Consider the following 23,629-nt stretch of genomic DNA (forward strand, 5'->3'; position numbering starts at 1 on the left):
TGCAGAAAAATTACATGATCTAGTTTATTAATCCTTCATTAAAACACAAAATATAACATACTATATAAAAAAATTTACTTTGTAAATACCCAAACTCTTTCTTTATATAATATGCTCATATAAATATATACCTGAGTAAGACATGAACGGAAGGATACGCTCTGAAATGTTAACAGTGACTATCTCTGGGGTCGAATTATCGGCAATTTCGTGTGTGTTTGGAAGAGGATGAGCTTGTCTCCATTTTCTACATTTTCTACAATATATGCATGACCTATATACATTCTAAAAGAGCCTTTTGTCATTTTACTGTTACACAGTCATTTTGATATTCTACTTTTAAAATAGCCACCTCATGGTTTAACTCAATGAAAGCGCATTTGGAATATGCAGCCACCACTTCCTGAGCGTCTCCCTGCTGTTTCACATACGTGATTCCATTAACTTTCACAAGTGTCACCATGCGGTACATTATCCCCACGTCACAGAGGCGGCGGCTGATGCTCAGAGAGGTTCCTCTGTCGAGACTGCACCGTCAGGACCGGGGCCTTGGTTGTGGTGTGCTCCAAGGCCTGCCTTCTCCCCTCCTCCCTCGGGGAGCTACCCCCAGCGTCTCCCCTGCGGGGGAGCTGCTCTCACAAGCCGGCGCAGCCTCTCAGAGCCCCTTCTTTAAAAATACCCTTAAAGTATTAAAATATTTATTTATTTGTGAGGAAGATTGGCCTTGAGCTAGCATCTGTTGCCAATCTTTCTCTTTTTGCTGAGGAAGACTGGCCCTGAGCTAACATCCGTGCCCATCTTCCTCTATTTTACATGTGGGAACGCCACCTCAGCACGGCTTGATGAGCAGTGCTAGGTCGGCACCCGGGATCCAAACCTACGAACCCTGGGCTGCTGATGCTGAGCGCATGAACTTAACCACTACACCAGCAGGCTGGCCCCTAAAGTAGACGGTTTTTAAGTGATTACATGTATCATAAAAAGAGTGGAAGGATATGCTCCAAATGGTATATATGGCCAGGGAGTGGAATTGATAGTGCTGGGACTTTTATTTTCTAAGCTTTTATATTTATCTTTTTCCTTTTTAAAATTTTCTATAATAGTTTTTTAAAAAAAGATGAGAGTCAGAAAAGTCATAGACTTTTCCTATACAGTCTGTCTTTTGAACGCTGGTGCATCTCGATACCAGGTTCACGACACAAACCATCTCCGGCAACGCAGACAAGATGTGCTCTCCTCACCACCCCTCGTCTCCTCACCCGGATGTCCTGCTGGACCACAACCTCCGGGGCTCCACCTGTCCCACTGACAGTTCCATCTCCAATGCCAGGACGGCACCTGGCCAATGAAAGCACTTGGCACATAACCGGCAAATGAGTCAGTGGAAGATACGCACTTTCCTCTTCTCACGTTTCAGACATCCAGGCATATTCTCACATTAACGTCCAACTAGCACACGGGTTAAAGTCAGGTGGAAGAAAGAGAATGCACAGGAACTATCTTTGCTTCTGAATCTCACAACTTGCCAAAGGGGCCCTGTTATGGGTTGAACTGTGTCCCCCTAAAAAAGATATGTTGAAGTCCCCACCTCTGGTCCCTCAGAACGTGACGTTATTTGGAAACAAGGTCTCTGCAGGAGTAATTAGTTAGGATGAGGTCACACTGGAGTAGGGTGGGTCCCTAACCCAATGACTCTGTCCTTATAAGAAGACGGCCACGCGAAGACGGAGACACGGGGAGAAGGCCATGTGGAGACGGAGCAGTGGGGTGACACATAAGCCAGACATTGCCAGCAAACCCCCAGCGCCAGGAGGGGCTCCCCGACAGGTCTCGGAAGTGCAGGGCCTGCCGACGCCCTGGCTGCAGCCTCCAGTCTGCAGAAGGGAGAGACAGGAAACGTCTCCTGTTGTGAGCCGCTCAGCTCGTGGCACTTTGTACCAACACAGTGGCCTTGACTTTGAATTCTGGCAAATAATGGGGAGGAGACAGGCACCTGGACAGCACGGCCTACAGGTTTTCAATGACTTCCAGTTTATTTTCTGATAAATGGAAACTATTTCAAGAACATGCCCATTCTAGGGAATGCTAGAAATGCAGATGATAAACACACACACACAACTACAGTAACTGAAACGTCAACACTGAAATCAGCGTTACAACCTTGGTCTTCAAAGATCCACATTTATGACTGTAGTAAAATAAAGTTTCAAAAAGTCAAATTTCCTTAATACTTCATTTCAATATTAATCTAACTTTTTACAGTCTACCAAAATGGTATTATTTCATCTGTTTCTTTTAAGACTGGCGTTCTTCTTAAGTGAAATGTTCACGTGGGGACAGCAAGTGAAGCTGTTCCAGCTTCCAGAGGGGCCTCGCTTCCCTAGGTGTCGCCTCTTAAGACTCTTGGGCCCTACGCTGAGAACCAAGGAATTAAAATATTAACAATAAACACTAAACAAAATTTCATTGACAAAGAAAAACTAGGACATTCATTTGGTAACAACACTTTTTAAGCCTCTGCTTTTCCACATGCTTTTCTATGGTTTCATCACTCTAGAAAATTCTATGAACATTAATTGACTGAATGGCAGTTATATTAAGGAGAAACTGTATTTCTACACCTGAGACATTATCAACGAGATAGATGATGCTGAATAGGATCCTATAACAATGATATTTTAAAAACAATTTTTTTAGGCAGTTTATTGTTCATACTAATAAAAATAAAACATTTCTCACGAATATAGCCCCAAAGCCAAGGTAATTCTTGGGGGGATGAAGCATCCCAATAAATCGAAGGCAGATTCTAAGTAACTGTGACATCACAGGGCCTAGGATGGACCTAAAAGGCCGCAAACTCACACCACCCTCCCGCTGGGTGTGCGCAGGACCGGCTGGCCGGGGACGTGGAGGCAGGCACACAGCGACACTGACTGAAGGAAGCAGGGCTGCCTTGGACCCCCGTGGGCACAGAACCATGGGGAAGCATCAGCCTATGGCTCCGTGTGGCAGGAGTCATGAGGAGCACAAAGAAGAAGTCCGAGACGCCTGGCTCGTCGGTTCGCTGGGTGGGCTTGCTCGGGAAGGGCCGGCCTTTCCTCGAGCTCTCTCTGGTGGTGTTCATCTCACAAACACTTCTGTACGTCTCACAGACACTCACGCAGTGCTCGTAACGAGCCAGGCTCTGTTCAAGTGCTTTACGAGTCTTACCTCACGTCATCCTCCTCACAACCCCACGAGGTAGCTACGATCAGCCGGTTTCACGGAGGAGAGAGGCACAGGGATCGACGAGGCAGCTGCCCAAGGTCACGAGGCTGGAAAGTGCTGATTTCGGATTCAAACCCCTTTCAAGGGAAGAAATGACGCCTTTGGCTAGGGAGAGAAATTCGGCCTAGAAAAATCCTAGGAACCGCCTGAGTGAAAAAGGAGAAAGCAGCACCAGAAGCGACAGTCCACTTGCTCGTCACGCCTCGAGGATGCGGCCTCTCAATCACGTTCATCTTTAACGAGACAGATGAAACTGTGCAGAGCCGAGTGCGGGATTCCTCCCATTCTTAGGACGTCGGAATGTGTTCTGAAACGTCTGAACACAGCACACCAGCTACCCCATCAGAGCGGATTCCAGAAGCACTAGCTCCTCCATCCCAGGGCCTAGCACGGAAAAGACGAGACATAAATATCGAGTCTCGTATAAAAAAGTGGTTTCAAACAAGGTTTAAGAACAAGCTTGGACATCCCAATTCATTATCTTATCGTATTCTTGAATTCTTTGCTTTATGTGAGAAAGTTTATTCTTCAGATAATCACAGCGTTCCTTTTTCTCCAGAAATGTAGGGTCCTGGAAAAGAAACACAGCCATCACTTCAGCCTCCGGCTTCATCGTCAAACACAGAAACATACATTATCACCCAGAAAATGACCCTTCTCAAGGCCCACTTTCCTGCAGATTTCAAAATCTGCCAAATAAGAATAACACGGGAGCTCCCTACGTTTATAGTCGACTTTATTTTTTAGAACAGTTTTAGGTTCATGGCAAACTCGAGTGGGCAGTACAGACAGCTGAGGCACCTTTAACTTTAGTAAAAGACATAAAAAGATAACTAATACGCATAGAAAAGCTGCAGGAAAGCTCTCTCCAGCTCTGCGGACGTGAGCAGTCAAGGATGGGGCTGGAGGCGTGTGAGCTGACACTCTTCCCGAAGGAACTGTGGGGGCGGAGGTCTGTGGGCGCCGAGTCAGGAGGCAGCACGAACTCAGGACAGAGACGAGCGGAACGGGCACCCGTGCTCCCTCCCTGACAAGCAGCATCTTAAGAAATACAAACTAAGTACCTCTTCAGCTAAAAGAATCTAGAGTCTGTCAGTTGTCACCACTGTACCTGGATGGGAACGTACTTGGAAGAAGAAAACGGTTTTACTCACATTCTTTTTTTTCTTAAACTCTTCGTGGATTCTCGAAATTCTCTCATGTTCCTAGAAGTGACATATCGTATACTTGAATTAAAACACTTGCATTTACTCAAATCGTATCTCAAGGTGGTCTCAGAGGACAAGGGGAATTGGAATAGGAAGCAGTTTCTGCCGAAGACTATATAATGAGCGTGTTCACACGCACAGATTCAACTCGCTGGACGAACATCTGCGGGCTTGTCTGCCGGCCACTGGGGGCCCGCGGGGGCGAGAGAAAGGGCTGCGGGAACCCAGAACCGAGGCTGGGCTGCTGCCTGCCAGCACGTGACTGTGGGCAGCTCCTTACCCCGAGACTCGGCTCCCTCGAGGGTAAAACGGAAACAATAACCGTGGTACCTCAGAGGGCCGAGACGCTCGGGCATCTGAAACCACCCTCATTAAGCGCGGGCACAGGATAAGCACACGAGCTGTAATTACCACCTTCGCCCCTTTGGAAAGTTCTTTTTCAAGTTACTGGGTATTGGGATTAAGAGGTTGAGAGTATTTGACTTTTGAAAATAGGTACTTTAAGGTTCCCTCTAACTTTATTCTAGATTTTATAATAAATGTGAAATTTGTTAAGATGTCGAACAGTCCATACAAAGGGAACAGCTTACTAGAGCAAGGCCCTCATGTATCCATGAAAACCTACGCTAAATAAAACATCAAGTGTAATAACATGTTGTTCTAAAGGCTTCCCCCCAGGACCTTTTCCATCAGTGACCCACATCCTCCTCCCAGTATCTTTCAACTCTTCGATGTCTGTTACGCACTCAGATCCTGAGCACCACCGTGTGTTGGGTGTTCGCCAGCAGCGAGAGCCCCCTGGTAACTCAGCCGATGTCTCTACGAAAGGTCCTGGGCTGGGGGTCAACCAGCTGCCCGGGGGTGGGGGGCTGTGCTGGGGACGGAGGCAGAGGGGCAGAGGAGAGAAACTGAGTTGGAGAGGGTGAGGACCAGAGGGGTTATTTTGAGCAATATTCCTGTTTTATAGGGTTAGAAAAGTCATGTGCTTGTTTCATTTTCCAAGGGCACACAGTCAGGCTGGACAGAGGACCCGTGCCTCCCGCAGGCCCACTGGGCTTCACACATGCCCTGGGGCCGTGCTGGGAACCCAGCCAACCTTTGGGGACTCCTGCACATGGCACAGCTCAGCCTGCGAGAGGGTGAGTGTTTCCACTTTAGGGGAGGACTGGGCAGCCACAGAACCCCCGCGGCCCTGTCTGGCCACCTACTCGCCACGCCAGGGCAGAGGAAATGCTGCTGTGGACAGCGTGTGGGAGCACCATGGCACTCAGTCTCTCAGCCCCACCGTAATCGGGATGCTCCCAAGCCTGAGCCCTTGGCCCCTCCTGCAAAGCCTCAAACCAGAGACCACCGGGCTGGGCTCAGGCTGCCCGTCACGGCCGGGCTTCTCAGCCTCCATCTGCCAGCCAGCTCGCTGCTCCGCCCTGTGCCCATCCTCACTCCTTCCTCACTGCCCTGAGGGCCTCTGGACCCGGTGGCCCTTCTTGGACCCTTGCACCTTGCTTGCTGTCCAGATGGTACCCCCTGACCCTTGACCTGCAGTATCCCCTGGTATCGGGTCTCCTAGGCAACACCATCCCCTCACCCCTGGACCAGGAGAATGTCACTGTTCCACAATAACGATAACCGACTTAAATGTGCGCTTAAAAGTCTGCAGTTGAAACAAAGATGGTCAACGAATACGGGTCTCAGGAGAAGAATAGATACATAACATGTCTACATATTAAACACACATACATTAACTTGCTTCACATTTATTAGAAAATGCTGTATGAGCTTTTAAAATTCTAATTACACAAGCACAGTCATGCGCCATGTTCTGAGAAATGCAATTTCGTCATGTGCAAACATCACAGAGTGACACACACACACCTAGACGGTAGAGCCCCCTACACACCTGGGCCACAGGGTACTAACCCTATGGGACCACCGCTGTGTCTGTGGTCCATCGTTGACCAAAACGTCGTGATGCGGTGCACGACTGTAATAGATTAGGTTAACCTACCCCTTTAAAAACGACAGGGCATTATGCAGAAGTGCTCACGGCAGCATTATTCGTAATGGCCAAAAGTGGACACAACCCAAATGCCTGTCAACTGATAAATGGATAAACACAATGTGGTCTATCCACACAACGGAATATTATTATTCCACCACAAAAAAGAATGAGGCACTGACTCCCACTACAATATCAATGGACCCTGAAAACATTATGCTAAATGAAAGAAGCCAGACACAAAAGGCGACATATTCCATCACTGCATTTATATGAACTGTTCAAAATAAGCAAATACAGCCCACAGAAAGGATGTCGGCAGCTGTCAGCGGTTGGTGAGCTGGGAACGCAGAGTGAGCACTAATGGGTATGGGGTTCTTTTTGTGTGGCAAAAACGTTCTGGCATTAGCGAGGGGTAACGGTTGTATGACTCTGTGAATATACTAAAACCCACTGAACAGTACCCTTAACAGGGTGGGTTTTGTGGCACGTGAATTATATCTCGATAACAAACATGTGTCTGAGCCAGCCCCATGGCCTAAGTTAAGTTTGGCACGCTCCATTTCGGGGGCCCGGGTTTGGTTCTGGGCCACAGACCTACACCACTCGTCTGTCAGTGGCCAGGCTGTGGCAGCATCCCACGGAGAAGAACTTGAAGGGCTTACAGCTAGGATATACAACCATGCACTGCGGCTTTGGGGAGGGAAAAAGAGGAAGATTGGCAACAGATGTTAGCTTGGGGAGAATCTTTCCCAGGGGGGGAAAAAGTATGTCTGATAAAAAGTGCCCCCGATTATGAGGGCATTCCAATTTTAGAGATATTAAAATGTGAAAAAAAAGATGATTACAGAAAAGGCTTAAGTCCTCTGTGACCGCCATGCGCACCCCGGGGTCCTTGGTGTCATAAGCACGGTTGTCATCTGACGGAGGCGCCTGGCAGCTCGCGTGTGTGCAGCTCCAGATCCACCCTCCCGCCTTCCCCACTGTGCCTTTGGGCCTGGCTGGTGCCCGCTTGGCTGTTACCCACCCCTGGAGGATGCACAGCCCCCAGCGGCTGCCTACACCTGCCCACCCCTTTGTGAACGAAGCCCTCACGTGATCTTAGCGTGAGGGCGCCACCCGTCTGCTCTGGACCCTGACTGACTCAGTGTGTATCTTGGGCAAATTCATATTTTACTTACACAAGAAAATAAAACACTGTTTAATAACTGAAGGCAAAAGACCTTCAGTCATATAGTTTGAGCTGGAATCCCGACTAGTGACCTTGGAGACCTCAAATGGCCTTCCTAGACACAGACAGCAGACATGGACGGTTATGGCCTCTCTGCACTTCAAAAGGGTCTATCCTTCCTCCAACTGCGGGAGCTCCTCCCAGGCGGCTGCGGGCACTGACCTGCTGGTTCTCCGCACGACGGGGCAGCCTGCTCATGAGGGCGTGCAGCTCGTCGAGCTTCCTGAGCACGGCCTGGACTTCCGCAGAGAGCTCCTTGTACTCCGAGAACTGGTCCTGGAACACGGCTTTGTAGCGTTCCCGTTCACCGTCCGTGTGAATCACGGGGTATTTTCTGAGGGCGAGATAAACCACAGTGATCACTTTGTCATGTCAACAAGCTGAATGGGAAGTCGGCTGGGCCTGGTCCTCACTGAGTGCGTCGCAGCTTCCGTTCAACACCCTGCCTCTCGGATCACAGACAACTGTTCACGTTCACAGGAATTTAAGTGCAGATTGCTAACTGGGAGACGATCAGGAAAACGACAGGCCCAGACGCCACCTCGCAACTTCCACCCTGGAAGAGCGGGAGAACTCACGCCACATAGTCGGGCATCATGATGGGCTTGGGGATGTGGCCCGGGGGGATGTGGCCGCTCAGCAGCTCAGGTTTCATTGTTGTTGCTCTCAAGTCTTTGAAATTAACTTCTTGGTCCCTCCGTCTGTCATCACCGGTGGTCATTTCACACTACGGTTAGGGAGAAAAAGAGGATTTATTTATAAACAGCAGCAGAAGAAAACAACCACCACCCACAATTACTTTTAGAAGCAAATGGAGGGGCAGGAGGAAGAAAAGCAGAAACAGCAACCAACACTTCACTCCGGCTGGTCACAAAGCCGTCCGGACGTGCCTGTAGGAGCCGCAGGGAACCAGGGAGGACGAGACAGGGACCCACGCGTGCAGCTGTCACAGGTGGATGGCGGAAGGGGAACATGGCGTCTAAAGGACTCTGTTTACTTAGGATGCGCGGGGAGGTCTAGGTCAGCCGAGAGAGCTCCAGGGGCCTTTTCAGTGAAAAGTGGTGCATTTGGAAGAAGGGGAGGAAGAGGAGACGAAATGGCCCATAGAGAAAGCAGGGGACAGGCCTCAACAGCTAAAAGAGCCGAGCCTCGGGGAGCAGGAGCGGCCCAGGGGGAAGCCCCTAGAACGGGCAGGCTCAGGTGGATGCCAGGCTGTAGGGTTGGGGAGTGACCGCTGGGGAGCCCCGTGGGCAGTGCCCAGAACACTGGCCCAGCTGGTGAGGCTGGTGGATGCCAGGAGAGGGGTTTCCATTCTCTACATAACGGAGTAAGGTTCAGAGAGGTTAAGTACATTCTCCAAGGTCTCACAGCCATGAAGTGCAAAAACCACGACGCAAACCCAGAACTTCCTGCCTCATTGATGCTTTATGAGAGTCACACGAGGAAACCACTCTACTTCAGCGTGTATCGGTCAATCCTCAAGTTCCCTCTAGTTCCCGCAGCAGCCGAATCTGTGCCACCGGCCCCAGCCTTCGGCACACACTGGCTGAATTCATTAACCTCCGAGCTAAGCTCAGGGTGCTGGTGAGGGGCCTCCTCCCTGAAGCAAAATCTCAAACACGGCTCTGAAACCTTGCCCTCCACCTTGCCAGGCGGCTTCTGCCATCCCTGCTCCCTGGTTTCCCTGCCGGAGGCTGCCTTTGAGGTCTGGTCCAACACCAGCTCGTTCTCAAAACCACCAGCTCTGAGCTCACAAACGGCGCAGCCCACGGATCAGCCCCAGGGAAGGTCATGAAGAGGAGAGGCTGCAGCCCGGACGGGTGGGAGGGGACCAGGTGGCCTGGCTGCAGACAGCACGCCTCCCAGGCCAGCAGCAGAATGCTGTGTGTGGAGTTGAACACCCCGAGGCAACGAGGCCTCCCAGGAGTCGGGGAACCATCCCGAGTTCGTGTCTATTCTGCCTTGTTCTCCGCCCAGACTGACAAGAGTTTCACACATCGAGGTGTATGGGGTAACTATTCGGGTTCAAAACTGATTCAGCTTGAACTAACAAGCCTGACCTGTGGCCTATTGAACACACACCGCACACCTGCTTAACCATGAAAGCGAAGAACGCTGTCTCTCTAGATAAGAACGCAGACTTCCCCTCCTGCTCCCTATTGCTAACGCCCTACTGGGGACGCCCAGATTAGTCCCTCTCCGGCATCAGGGTCACGTTGACCTGCGAATTTGCAACTGAACACCTCTTTGAAACTTTGATGAAAACGTATCCTGGGTGTGTTAATGTATGTTCTTTGTTCTAAAAAGATATGGTTGTACTGAAACCCATGCTTCTCCGGAACGCCTACTAGGGCCTGCCTGGGTTATAATCCTCGCTCTTGCTCAAGTAAATTCACCTTATTTCTCCTATTTGTAGGACGGTTATTGGCTATTTTGCGCCGACAAGATGAATTCTTACATGTTCAATCTTGGAAAGAATCCCGGTATTCAACATTAGGGGAAACTCCTTTGTCTTAAATAAATGGGCTTCTACTTCACGGCATCCGTCTTCAGCTTCTAAATAGCTAACGACGGCTGCTGAAGAAGCAGCGGGAACAGGCTCCCCTCGGATCTTTTCGGCAGAGCCCAGGTCAGGCTCAGATTTCCTGGTTCCCAACAGGAACTCCGCCCAGGGCGTGCCATCTGAGGCTTCGCCCAGGGAAGGTTTTCCCCAGAGGAGCTATTCACTCTCCTTACCTGCCCAGCCAGAATGCCATAGAAACAGGGTGTTTTAAGAAGTCAGGATATTTCCACACAGACTGTCTCATCTGCTTTACATTTTTTTGTTTTTATGCTCTTAATATTTTCCCCCACTTTTTTGGGGTAAACCTCACTGCTCATCAGTTCAGAAAACCCTATTGCGAAAAAAAAAATCTGAAACTAGACATGAGACAATGAACCAGCCCTGCTGAGGGATTCGTGCACGGGTGTGGTGGGCCAGCGGGGACAGACCACGCCCAGCGCCTCCTGGTCACAAACCCGCGGCCCAGACCCCAGGTGACCTTTCTCTGCTTCGGGCAAAAACCAGTCTTGTCAGCAAATACCAGAAAAGCTCCACTGTGCGGCAAGAGAAAGTAATTAAGCAACGGGATAAGTAATGCTATGGATATAATTACTAAGCTTTCCAAACTGAAAACGGGCTGAATGAATACAATGTCCAGTTAGAAATGGAGCCGGAGACAGGCGTTTTGGTGACCACATGCCCCATTTCTGACCTCTCCTCGCCCCCCACACTGAGTGTGCAAGGTGGGACACACAGGCCCTCATCCCAACACATACCATCACTTTTGATGCCCGATTTGATTCTGGTTTTTCTAGCTTGGAAAAAAGTCTGCTCAGCACTTGGGGATTCATTAGAATTTGTTTCTGTCTCTATTTGATCTTAGTTTACGTCTGTGTATTATTTCTTTATAAAATCATCTTATTTGCTTTTTAAAAATTGTGTTTGTTAAAATACCAAATAAGAAGGGACAGCCTCGTAGATGGTTCCAAACAAGGGACAGGAAACACGTTCAGAGATGGTGAGTGATCTCCCTAAGGTCACAGAGCTACTGAGCAGCTGATCCAGTACTCAGACTCAGATTTGCCTGATTTTGAGGTTTATTTTTTCTTCATTACACTGCACAGCCTCTCCTGTGACAGTCCGCCAGTTCTTCCCTACTAAGCACCAGGAAGGTAGCAGGTGAAAACTATACCCAACAAGCAGCTGGAGGTCCAACATTTTCTTTTCTTTCTTTCTTTTTGCTATGGAAGATCGGCCCTGAGTTAACATCCATGCCCATTTTCCTCTATTTTGTTTGTGGGATGCCCGCCACAGCATGGCTTGATGAGCGCTGTGTAAGTCTGTGCCCGGGATCCAAACTGATGAACCCTAGGCCGCCAAAGTGGAGCACATGAACTTAACCACTGCACCACCAGGCTGGCCCCTCCAGCATTTTCTATAAGGTTTCTTGTTGAGAGGTCCAGTAGAGATTCCTCAGTTAAGTCATGAGAGCCCCTCTCGTGGAGGTCTGCCTCTAGAATATTCCTAAACATGCTGATCCACAGGAAAAGAGGCCTTTGAAAGGGTGCACTTTGCATTCAGCTCCCATATCTTGAAAGTGGAGGTTCACTGGATTCATGGGGTTCCAAATCCGCTAAGGTTATTCCTGGGGACTATTCCAGGACCTCTCAGGATCTGGGACCGGCAATGCACCCTGGACGTGCTGGGTACCACCCTCTAGGGCGGCCTGAAAGAAGGACACTAGAGCTCTCTGGCAGCGCTTCCTAGCCCTGTCCCACCGGGGGAAACTGTGTCAGCTGCATTCTCACCGATGACACTGCCCACCCCATCATCGGGGGCAACTTCCTCCAACTGGGCCAAGCCTTTCAGGTTGACGCTACTCTGCCCCTAATCCCAGTGGGAAATCCCACCACCTCAAAGGGACTGACCCGGAAGCCCATAAATCCCACCCTGGCCAAAAATGACCACCACTGCCACGCCACGGCCCACCGCAGCTCAGCGAGCTGCCCCGTCCAGCCTGGCGCTGGGCCATCGGCATCTACCAAGGGCGCGGCCTTGAAGTCACCAAGGCAAACAGAGTCTTCCACCCCCAAAGATGTCCTGAAACACACCTCCTGACATGAGCACTGACTCACTAACCCTTACATCATATTTCGAGATCACCCGTTACCAAGAGCATCAGCTCTCAGAAAGTGAATTTCCTCCTTTCTAAGTTTTGGGGCCCTTTTCCGTTTTAAACAGTCTTTCTAATCCTGATCCATCTTCTAAAGCAAAGTCCTTTAAATTTGATATTTTCCATGCAGCGAGCACATCTTAGAACTCTCACTGGGATGAGAGGTAGCAAGGGCAGCGCTTCCCGGCCAGGGCGGCATTTGTGTCTCCTGGTCAGTCCCTCGGAGGAGCAGGATTTACCAGTGTCTTCAGGCAACACTGGCAATCCTGAACGAGAGTTGGCAGCGACCTGCCTGAGCCACCCTCTGATGACGCCCAGTTGGGAAGACCGCCCCCTCCACGTGGTCAAACTCATTCCCACCTCTGCACTAACGCCGGACGGGCTGACGTCCGCCACAGGGCAGGCCGGAAGGTGCACTCAAGTCTCAAACAAAAGGCCAGAGCTCTTACTGATTTAAACATCAGCCTTCAATCGCTTATCTCAGTACTTGAAAGGAGGACTAAGTTCATTTTTTAAAAACTTAAAAATTTTTGATTAGGTAACATATACCCACGCTATATAATTGAAAAGGTGCAGAAGGGAACACAAGGAAAAGTCAGTCTCCCCCCAGGAAGCCAGCTGCCTCCTAAAGGCAACAGCTGCCATCCGTCCCAGGTCAGCTGGAGAGCGGGCGGCCATGCAGCTTACTCTGATTGTCAGAAAATTCTAACCGAAGCAATAAATGCCGAATAGTGAACAAAAACCTCACTAGACACAAGGGAATCAGGAAGTGGAAACAAAGCCCAATAAAAGCAAACAAAAAGCACCCCCCTCCCCAAAGCAGGGTCTCTCCAGTCCTGTGAACGATGTTTAAAGTGCACAGATTGTAGCACTAGGTCCACACCGCCCGGTGAGAGACTCGCCCACCCACTGTGGACCAGCTGACCCAGCCTCGCTCGTCCATGCCTGGTCAGTCTGGACTGGTCACACGTCTCTCGGTTTCTAAAGACTTACGGACATCAAAGTAACCTTGGCAAAGCTGCTGAGCCATCTCACCTGCAATTCAGACGCCTCCACATATATGTCAGAAATAATTCAATGCAACTGACGCTTTCAAAAAACATGTCTAATTACAGATCCCAAAGGACAGTGTGGCCAATTAAAGCTGAACTTGAGACATTATCATCCATAAGTTGATTTCCCCAGGAAATGTCAGAGAAAGACACATCTCTCAGGAAATTATTTAATTTTATAGTTCTCGATACTGGAGCTCCCTCCCTACAATATCACACCCTACCAATCTCGTCTGTGCTTTTTTTTTTCTTTTGAGGAAGATCAGCCCTGAGCTAACATCTGCTGTCAATCCTCCTCTTTTTTTTTGCTGAGGCAGACTGGCCCTGAGCTAACATCCGTGCCCACCTTCCTCTACTTTATATGTGGGACGCCTGCCACAGCATGGCTTGACAAGTGGTGCGTAGCTCCGCACCCGGGATCTGAACTGGTGAACCCTGGGTTGCCCAAGCAGAGCGTGTGAACTTAACCACTACGCCGGCCCCTGTGCTCTCCTTTTTCACCAGGTTTGCAAGCCCCTGTAAGATGGAGACGATACTCCTTGCAGTATTCATATCACTGGCCCACAGCCTCACTGGTACATGTTTGTTCAATGACTGAATTAATGATGACACTGATGCAGTAATCACGATCCCGTGGACAGACAGTTCATCCACTTCATAAACCCCTATCTCACCACGACAAAACATTTTCAAATAGCATTTGTGTTTTATAACATAGAGAATGAAGTTAAAAAGAACCTCATAAAAGGTATTTTCAGCACATATGCACTTGACGAAGGACACGTACGAATGAGGAATCCAATACAAGAACTGGACAGGAAGCGATCAGACAGTTAAAGAGAAGGAAGTGCAAACACAACATACGAAAAATGCTCAGCCTCACTCCTGATAAACGCAAATTACAACTACCTGAGATGCTGTTTTCACCCATCAGACTGACAGAGGTCAGCAAACGTCTCACACATGCTGTTGGTCAGGGTGGGGAGGCTGGCTGTGTGCAGGGCTGTGTGTGGAAACTGCTAACACTTGTCCTGGGCAATGGCAGTCATGCCACTCGGAAGGCAGTGTGGACACGTACCCACGGGTACATACCACGTTATTCGCCGTAATCCTGTGTTTAATAGTGAGAGACTGGAAACGGCCCACGTGCCCATCTACGGTCAAACAGATGATGGTGCATCGACACAGGGGCAACACCACACAGCTACAGAAGAACACAGGAGTCCTGCACGTCCTAAAGAGGAAACTTCTCAGACATGTGCTGTTGAGTGAAAAGATACAGGCTCCACCGGTGCAGATGTTGTGCTCCCACCTGAGCCAAAGTGGGGAGTGTGACTCTGCACACAGCACTCTCTGAAGTGACTCTGCACACAACACTCTCTGATGGAAACAGACGCAACAACGCTGGTCCCCATGGGAGGGCTGGGGGTGAGGGAAGACTGGACCAGACCTCGTGAACTCTGAACCAAGAGAATGTACTTCCTTCTCAAAGAAACCAACCCAAAGGCTAGATGCTCAACTTCTTGATCAGAAATAATGCCCAATTCCTTAAAAAAGAACTTTCCAAGGAGGTAAAATTATGATTATTAAAATATATTATTACACATATGTAAACACTTACAGTAACAGCATCTCATTTAATACTCTCAGCAAACCTCTGAGGCAGAAATTACTATTATTCCAATTGTACTGATGAAGAATTAAGGCATTGGAAGGTTAAATGCTGTGAAATTAAGGAAACCTTAACTAAACTGGATGGGGAAGGCCTGCGGGGGGAGCGCTCAGCCCATCACATGCTGTCGATCACACCAAAGAGGCAATGAGACCAAGGAAGAGACAGAGCACCTTCCACAGCAAGTGCAGCTACTTTACTAGGAGGGAAGATTTCTCTCCCCAAGGGCAACAGCCCAGCCAATGAGAAATGCCACAGCTCAGCCAATGAGAAATGCCGCAGCCCAGCAAATGGGAAACGTCGCAGCCCAGCCAATGAGAAATGCTGCAGCTCAGCCAATGAGAAATGCCACAGCCCAGCCAATGGGAAACGTCGCAGCCCAGCCAATGAGAAACATCACAGCCCAGCCAATGAGAAATGCTGCAGCTCAGCCAATGAGAAATGCCGCAGCCCAGCCAATGGGAAACGTCGCAGTCCAGCCAATGAGAAACACTGCAGCCCAGCCAATGAGAAACATCACAGCCCAGTCAATGAGAAACGCTGCAGTGCAGCCAATGAGAAACATTGCAGTCCAGCCAATGAGAAACGCCACAGGTCAGCCAATGAGAAATGCTGCAGTGCAGCCAATGAGAAGCGCCGCAGCTCAGCCAATGAGAAATGCCGCAGCCCAGCCAATGAGAAGGTTGACGCCCTGATCTGTTCCTCTCCCCCAGTGGACTCCCCTTTAGGACAGCCCCCCCTTCTCTAAAAGCAGCTCCCTCTTGCTCTCTGCATTTGCCCATGGTTCTCCATTGCCTGCACGGCCTGAATTGCAGTTCTTTCGGTTATTCCTGAATGAACTCATTTTGAGGGTAAAATAACAGGCAAATTTGCTTTTTAAAAGTTGACAATACTGTGCCTACTGTCTCATAATTACTAAATTGTGGAATACGAATTTCTTTCCTGACAACATTTGGCATCTGAAAGCAAGGTGAGAGGGACAGAAAAAAGTGGCAAAGATAAAGAGACTGAAGAAAGTCTGGAAGGATCATCTTCACGAAAAAAAATTAAACTTTAAACATGTAAGGAGAACCTGTTGACTGGCATAAGCTTTCGTCTAACAAGACTAGAAAGTTATAAACAGCCTCATCTAATTTCGTCCTTTTAGTATTAGGAAAAAGCTGAAAGTCCTACAGATACACTTTCACAGACAGACAATCTACTCTGTAGATAAACAGACAAGGGAGAAAAGTATTTAACAAATCTAGAGATAAAATACAATGTGAATTTGATTCTTACCATTTTCCTTTCCGATGGCAATGATGGCTCACTTATCTGGAACAAAAAGAGTTAAAATGATTTTTCAAAGGCATGTCAAAGAAGCTACTTTGCAAATATTTTCATCCATTTGCATTTGTAGCCCAATCTCAATTTTACAGAGGTAGACTATTTTTTTTTTTTTTTTGCTGAGGAAGATTTGCTGGAGCTAACATCAGCAGCCAATCTTCCTCTTTTTCTATGTGAGCCACCTCCACAGCATGGCCACTAACAGACGAGTGGTGCAGGTCTGCAGCCAGGAACTGAACCCAGCCTGCAGAAGCCGAGCTGCTGAACTTAACCACTAGGCCACTGGGGCTGGCCTTAGACTCTACCTGACGGCTGTTCCTCCTGAACACATTTAGGTGGACCAGTGGAGAACGAGAGGAGAAGGGATAACTTAATTCCCTGTCAATCAGGAGCACAGAACAGAGCTGGAAACAGGGAGAAGGGGAAGACTATCAGGTAAGCTGGTCTGAACTACCTAGATACGTTTTATTTAAATAAATAAATTTTATTTATTCTTGGCTCCCATTACCTTGCACAATTATAGGGTTTGGGATAGTTATACTACAAAATTAACAGAAAAAAGCCATGGGCCATCACATCTTCTAAATTGTAGGAAGTTACAGCAACACACAAACAGGCCCAACCCCCAACATCAGAGGTGATTCAAGTCTAATCGACCGATATGAAAATCCTGTAGAAACAGGTTTTTGCTGAGAAAGGGAAAAGAAATGAAAGTATAATATTGATAATTATAGTCATATTCATGTAGAATTCTGAAATGACATTAAGAACTCTATTAAATTTATATAAAATTATGAGGAACTGTGTATGTTTCACTATCTGGATTCACACTGAATAGAATTTACAGTTCTTTGTATACACAGATGCAAATTTAGGAAATAGGCTTAATGTGCTGAGACAAACTTTTAGAAATAACTTAAATCTATGTTGAGTTCTAGTGCGATAAATCTACGTTGTGATAAGAGTACGGATCACAGTGAATCATGCTGAGGTTTCCCGTGTGACACGTAAGGGACTTGTTATAAAATTCATCAAGCTTTTCGTTGTTGCATAGGATTCGTGTAAAAGATTCAAAACAAAACACACAGGTCGGTGAGTAAATAAATAGGTTATTGAGTAAATAAGCACAGGGCTTTCATTTGATCATATTTTACAGTTTGGCCAAATACATACCATGTGCAATTAGATAGTATCTAGGAAGTCTTTGCAAAAGTGGGAAAGGAAAAATGAATGATAGTTGACTTAAAATTAAGAAAAAAATTAAGGTAATACTGACATTTTCAGTGGCATAGGAAATTCTACTATATACTCCTCCTTAGAAGAAAGAAAAACATTATCTTCTTTCAGGGTGTAATGAAGCTGGTAGAAAAGACTCTACCATTTTTGCTACCATTCAAATAAACTAATTTTAAATAGGGCTTTTACGAGATCTCCTTCAGATATTATTAATTCTCCTCCTTCCTTCTTCTTACACTTAATTAGTGAAATCCTGGTAATAAAAACAAGAGCAGGCCTCCCACTCTAACACTGGAACACTTGTCTCCACAAAGAAGGATGAAACATCAACATGCAGGTTTTCACAGAGTATGTTTGTTACAACTCACCCTCTCAATACTTACAAACATCAAATGTGGCTCACCATATTCTTGACTTTATTTAACTCCCTCAAAGAAAGTGAGACTCAGATAACAGATTTAAATGGGCACTTTCCTCTTGTAACTGAAAAATTATGGTTTTTTAAGTCTTACCATACTAAAGAATCAAGACTGTTCCCAAACTTACTTTAACGATGAGACATTTATTTTACTGAATATGTTATTGTTCATCTTTGCAGAAATTCAGTAGCTGTGTTTTCCCCTTAGGCATCAGACAACAAACCATATATTGCATTACACGTCTGGTGTCTACTTCCCATGTTATACAACGGTGACACACCAGTGAGTTATCCCCAAGTATGTCAGACACTGAGCTAGCGAGTACGTCAGACTTTTGAACTTGAGATTAAAAGAAAAAGGCGTCTATAAAATTGGTTTTGAGAAGTAAACATATTAACAAGGAAGTGAATAACAGAAAAGAACCAAAAGCAAACGCAAGACTGAAATTCCTCACCTCCTGTTGTTCTGCGCATTCCCGATGCCTCCGAGCTGCCTCGTGCCTCCATAACTTGAGGCAAACTAGCGCACCGATGAGATAAACCATCATGGTGACAAACAGGAAGATCATTGCCGCGATCTGTCCTCCCTCGACCCGGCAGAACCCCGCGTTCACGGGCGTGTTAAAGAGCGGGTAGTAGCACAGGCCCCCTCGGTTGGTGTCGTTCACATAGACTATGGCTGCGGCCATATACAAAATAAACAAGGCCACGTTAATTCCAAATTCAGTTAGGGGCCACCAGTTGGAGTCCAAAAGAATGGTCCGATAATACATGGACATGCCCAGAACCAGAATGATGAGGGTGGTGACCCACGATAATCCCGCAACCACAAGCACGAAAGGGGTTTTGGGGCCAGTGTAGTAAGAGCCTCCATACATGCTGCCCAGGCTGCCGACGCCCCCCACGCCATAGGGCTGCGAGTATCCGAACAGGTTGTACCACTCGCTGTCCTTGTGAATGTACGCGGTGACACAGGCGAAGACGCCGGCCCCCAGGAGCAGCTCCGCCACGCCCAGAATCCTCAGCAGGCCGGCCCAGGACTTCATGTACGAGTATCTCAGGTGGTACTCGGCCACCCGCTCACTGTAGGTCAGCGCCGACTGCGTGTGGCGGCCCAGAGACCCACAGGCCTCCAGGGGGAACATCGCCTCGGCCTCTCTCAGGGGACCGGATGCTCCGTCCAACCCTGTGTAAGGACCTCTGCAGGAGCTGGGCGCTGAGTGGGGGTCCGGTCTCGCTGGAGAGGCCGGCGGGGAACACTCCACTCCATCGGAGATGTATCTGATGTCAGACACCGGCTTCTCCCATTCGGGGTCCTTTTTCTTCCCTCTGAAGAAGTTCTTCCAGGACTCGGGGACAAAGCGCCTCACGGGTTTGAGATCTGGTGCTATGGCCGGTTCCTCTGTGTCACTTGAACAGAAGGCCGGGCCGAACGGCGGCTGTAACGGGAGAGGCGGTGGTGGCAGGGGATCAGCGCTGTCGGCCAGCTCGCTATCATGAAGAGACTGGAGGGTTCTCACGGTGCCATCCTGATAGGGCAAGTCCCTCGGGACCTCATCGTACCGCCTGTCCCGATTCCTGGATCTCCCGTCATTTGACGACATTTGTGATCTTCACACCTATGGCCAAGATTGAAGTTATCACTTACGCTCAGTTACCTATCCTTTCAGTGATGCTGACTTTATTCACTTAGTAGCAAATGATGATATTTAGGAAGCCCACATAATCATGTCTAATTATTATGATACGTAAAAATGATAACATAAATATGTATGTTTTAAACATATGTTCAACAATTATGTTAGCCAGGGAGGCAGTCGACATTCTATGTGATTTTTTTTTTTTTTTTAAAGATTTTATTTTTTTCCTTTTTCTCCCCAAAGCCCCCCGGTACTTAGTTGTATATTCTCTGTTCTGGGTCCTTCTAGTTGTGGCATGTGGGATGCTGCCTCAGCGTGGTTTGATGAGCAGTGCCATGTCCACACCCAGGATTCGAACCAACGAAACACTGGGCCGCCTGCAGCAGAGCGCGCAAACTTAACTGCTCGGCCACGGGGCCAGCCCCCTCTATGTGATTTTAAGGGCCATCAAAATTTAAATCCTGGCTCTGAATTAAAATATTAAAAGTCTAATTTATCTATGAGCCCTATAAACAACAAAATGTAAAAACCAAAAACAAGACTAAATGTTAACAATACAGGATGCTGACACATCCCAGGTATTTAAGAGTCTGAGCGTACCGAAGTCAGACAGGTCAGAGAATCCTCCTCTTCTCCTCACCTCGAATCTGCTCCGGCGGCCCAGGAGAGGCAGTCTGTTCATACACGGGTGAGGCCCCTCCTGCCTAAACCAGGGAAGTCACTTCAATGGGGTGGCCTCTTCCACTCTGAATACCAACACTTGTACTAGATTTGAAAAAGTGAATTCTCAGAGAAAAAGATCACGGGAGGCGAAGCCCAGAGCAGCAGCAACGGCCGAGTGCCCACCTCTGTGCAGAGCTGTGATCTAGAGGGGCCTGCTGTCCCAAAGAAGACACTCAGACAGTGTCCTAGAGGGGGTTCCATCCACCTAAAAACAAAGCACAGAGAAAGCACGCTTACTAGACCTGCTGATTCCCGTCATGACCTCGATGACCTGGGCAGCACCCAGAGGAGTGGGGAGTGCAGCCACCGGGTCTAGGGCACGCTGAGGCTCCCCCACAAACTGCTCTCTGAAGACTTACCAGGCACCCCGCATTGCACACGGCAACGTGCCGGTCTCAAAATGTACACGGATAACCCTACCTCTATGGTGTGGAACAAGTCAGAAATTCCTAAGGTTTTGTTTTATTTTACTTTGTAAAATGGAGACCTATTCCTCCACGAATATTTACCCAGCACCTGCCTCGCACCAGATACGCTGAAGTGTATCCCGAGTCCCTGCCTCTGTGGAGCTTAAATCCCCGTGGGGTGACGCGACAGACCGGGGATTGAAATGCACTGGACGATGCGGATCGCACTGCGGGCAGGGTGTTACAATTTTAAACAGAATGACCCGGGAAGTTTGCACAGAGAACGTGACATCTGAATACAGAAACGAAGGTGGAGAAGGAGGAACTAGGCGGGTCCCAGGGGGAAGTGCTCCAGGCAGACAAATGGCGAGTGCAGAAGCCTTGAGGCAGGAGCGCCGGCACCGGCCAGGAGCAACTGAGGCACGGAGGCCAACGTGGCGGCATAGCACGCGGGCCACGGCAGGAGAACTGAGGCCGTCTGCTTCATCAGCGCTTGAAAACCACTGGAGAGAACTTTGGCTCTTACTGGGGGAGGGGAGAAGCCTCTGGGGGATTCTGAGGAGTGACTCGTTCTGGGTGCAGAATTGAGAGGCCCCTCCAGGAGACCAGGGCGGATGCAGGGGGGATGGGCTAGGACCCCACCGAGAGAACCCCGTGGACCACGCTGGTGGCAATGCAGACAGCAAGAAGAGGTCCAATGCTAGAGGAAGGGAATTAAAGTTTTCTATTATAGAAATTTTCAAACAACAAAAAGTGGAAAGAACAGAATTATGAACCCTTATGTACCCACCAAACAGCTTCAACAAGGATCGACTTACGACGGGTCTCGGTTCCTCTACTCCTACCTTACTCTCTCTGCCAATGGATTACTCTGAAGCAAATCGCAGACACACCGCTCGTCTGCAGCCTTCTCCACCCCTTCCTCAGCCCTGGGGAGAGCAGCCTGCGAGGGTCTGAGAGACCGGTTAGGGACCCACGTGGAGAGGCCCGGTACCGCCAGAGACCAGACAGAGTCCCGGCGGTGAGTGGAGATGGAGGCCGGGTCCACGCTCCCGGGTCTTCTGACCGCGCCCTCCGATTTTAGAGAATTAACTGCGACAGTCCCAGCACGGTGCCCAGTGCAAAACAGGAGCTTTAAAAATGATAGCAATTAGCAGTTATTTTTGTCTTTTATCTCTGTTGTCTAAAAGAGCTTAAATTCTAGAAATGCACAGAGCACTATGGTTTTGAAATGCATTTTCCTAAGAAAAGTGGAAGAGCACCGCGAACAACTTTGGCAAGCTTTACACAATCTCCACCAGCATCTGGGGTCCACACGCATCTGGAGGACACGGTGGCTTCACCTCTCTCACCGGCGCAAGGGATGGATTTAACTCACCTTCACCTGTGAAAAGTGGCTTATTCGAATGAGACCTTACTGACGCTCAAACAAACAGGAGAGGACGTGTCTGAGGACCGCGGGGCAGCACACGGCGCTTCGAGCAGGAACGCTGGGCCGCGCCGCCCCGTCTGGCACCCGGCGCCCCCTCCGCGGCCCGGACCCCGGGGCGCCCCGCGCCGTCGGCCTGCAGGGCTCCGCTCCCGCCCGCCCGGAGGGGGCGACGCGACGTTCCCGGGCCCACGGCCGGCCGGGCTGCGGCGGCGGCTGCGCGGGGCCACACGAGCTCCTCGCCGGGCCCCGGAGCCCCCGCCGCCCGCGTCGGCGGGAGAACCACTCGGCCCGTCCAGGCCCCGCCCAAACCGCCGGAACTGAGTCGGGCCGGACGTCCAGCTCCGCGTCCCGGGACCCGCCGGCCGCGGCGGCTTCGCGGCACCTGCGTCCCGGTGAAGCCAGGCGGGCGCTGCCTGCGCCCCAGGCCCGCGCCCGGACCCCCCGCCCCGCACCTGCCGCGGGGCCAGGCCCCACTTCGTCCCAGCCTCGGCCCCTTCCCCGCCCCGCCCCGGGCGCCGGGTCCTCCTCCCCGCGTGCCCCCGCCCCACACCTGCCCGGGCGCCGGGCCCCACTTCGTCCCAGCCTCGGCCCCTTCCCCGCCCCGCCCCGGGCGCCGGGTCCTCCTCCCCGCGTGCCCCCGCCCCACACCTGCCCGGGCGCCGGGCCCCACTTCGTCCCAGCCTCAGCCCCTTCCCCGCCCCGCCCCCGCCCCGGGCGCCAGGTCCTCCTCTCCGCGTGCCCCCGCCCCACACCTGCCCGGGCGCCGGGCCCCACTTCGTCCCAGCCTCGGCCCCTTCCCCGCCCGCCCCTGCCCGGGCCCCGAGCACTCCTCCGCGCGCCCCCGCCCCGGGCGCCGGATCCTCCACCCAGCGTGCCTCCGCCCCGCACCTGCCCGGGCGCCGGGCCCTCCTCCCAGCGCACCCCCGCCCCGCACCTACCCGGGCGCCGGGCCCTCCTCCCAGCGCACCCCCGCCCCGCACCTACCCGGGCGCCGGGCCCTCCTCCCAGCGCACCCCCGCCCCGCACCTACCCGGGCGCCGGGCCCTCCTCCCCGCACCTGCCCGGGGACTCCGAGGCGCGCCCCGCCGTCCAGCCCGCGGGCCCCTCACCTGCGCGGCGGCCGGGAGGAGCGCGCACGCCCGCGGCGCCGCCGGGCGGGGCTCGGGGCGGGTGGGTGAGCAGGGCCCGCCCCCGCCCCCCGCCCCCGCCCCCGCCCCGCCCCGCGAGCCTTGGCAAAGAGCCCAGCGGGCGACTACCCTGACGCATCCCCCCTGCCCGCAGGGACCCCCGCAAGGCTGCCATCCGC

At 50.5% G+C, this 23,629-nt stretch overlaps 1 protein-coding gene across 22 annotated transcripts; it reads right to left on the minus strand.

The window, feature by feature from the left end:
- On the minus strand, positions 1 to 23,503 carry MARVELD2 (MARVEL domain containing 2). 22 transcript variants are annotated; one of them, XM_070233536.1, is made up of 9 exons: positions 23,433 to 23,481; positions 20,608 to 20,689; positions 20,362 to 20,465; positions 18,577 to 19,740; positions 16,420 to 16,455; positions 8,281 to 8,429; positions 7,865 to 8,036; positions 4,422 to 4,472; positions 1 to 3,838 (listed from the first exon to the last, which is right to left on the minus strand). In XM_070233536.1, the coding sequence occupies exons 4-9, from the start codon at positions 19,723 to 19,725 to the stop codon at positions 3,716 to 3,718; spliced, it is 1,680 nt and encodes a 559-aa protein (XP_070089637.1). In that variant the 5' UTR covers positions 19,726 to 19,740; positions 20,362 to 20,465; positions 20,608 to 20,689; positions 23,433 to 23,481; the 3' UTR covers positions 1 to 3,715. The 22 variants fall into 22 exon arrangements, with proteins under 22 accessions (XP_070089637.1, XP_070089635.1, XP_070089630.1 ...); XM_070233534.1 differs by having other exon boundaries at positions 23,354 to 23,461; XM_070233529.1 differs by having other exon boundaries at positions 20,362 to 20,526; positions 23,354 to 23,461.
- Positions 23,504 to 23,629: the final 126 nt, after the last annotated feature.

Source organism: Equus caballus, chromosome 14 (assembly GCF_041296265.1).
Source record: "Equus caballus isolate H_3958 breed thoroughbred chromosome 14, TB-T2T, whole genome shotgun sequence".
NCBI lineage: Eukaryota > Metazoa > Chordata > Mammalia > Perissodactyla > Equidae > Equus > Equus caballus.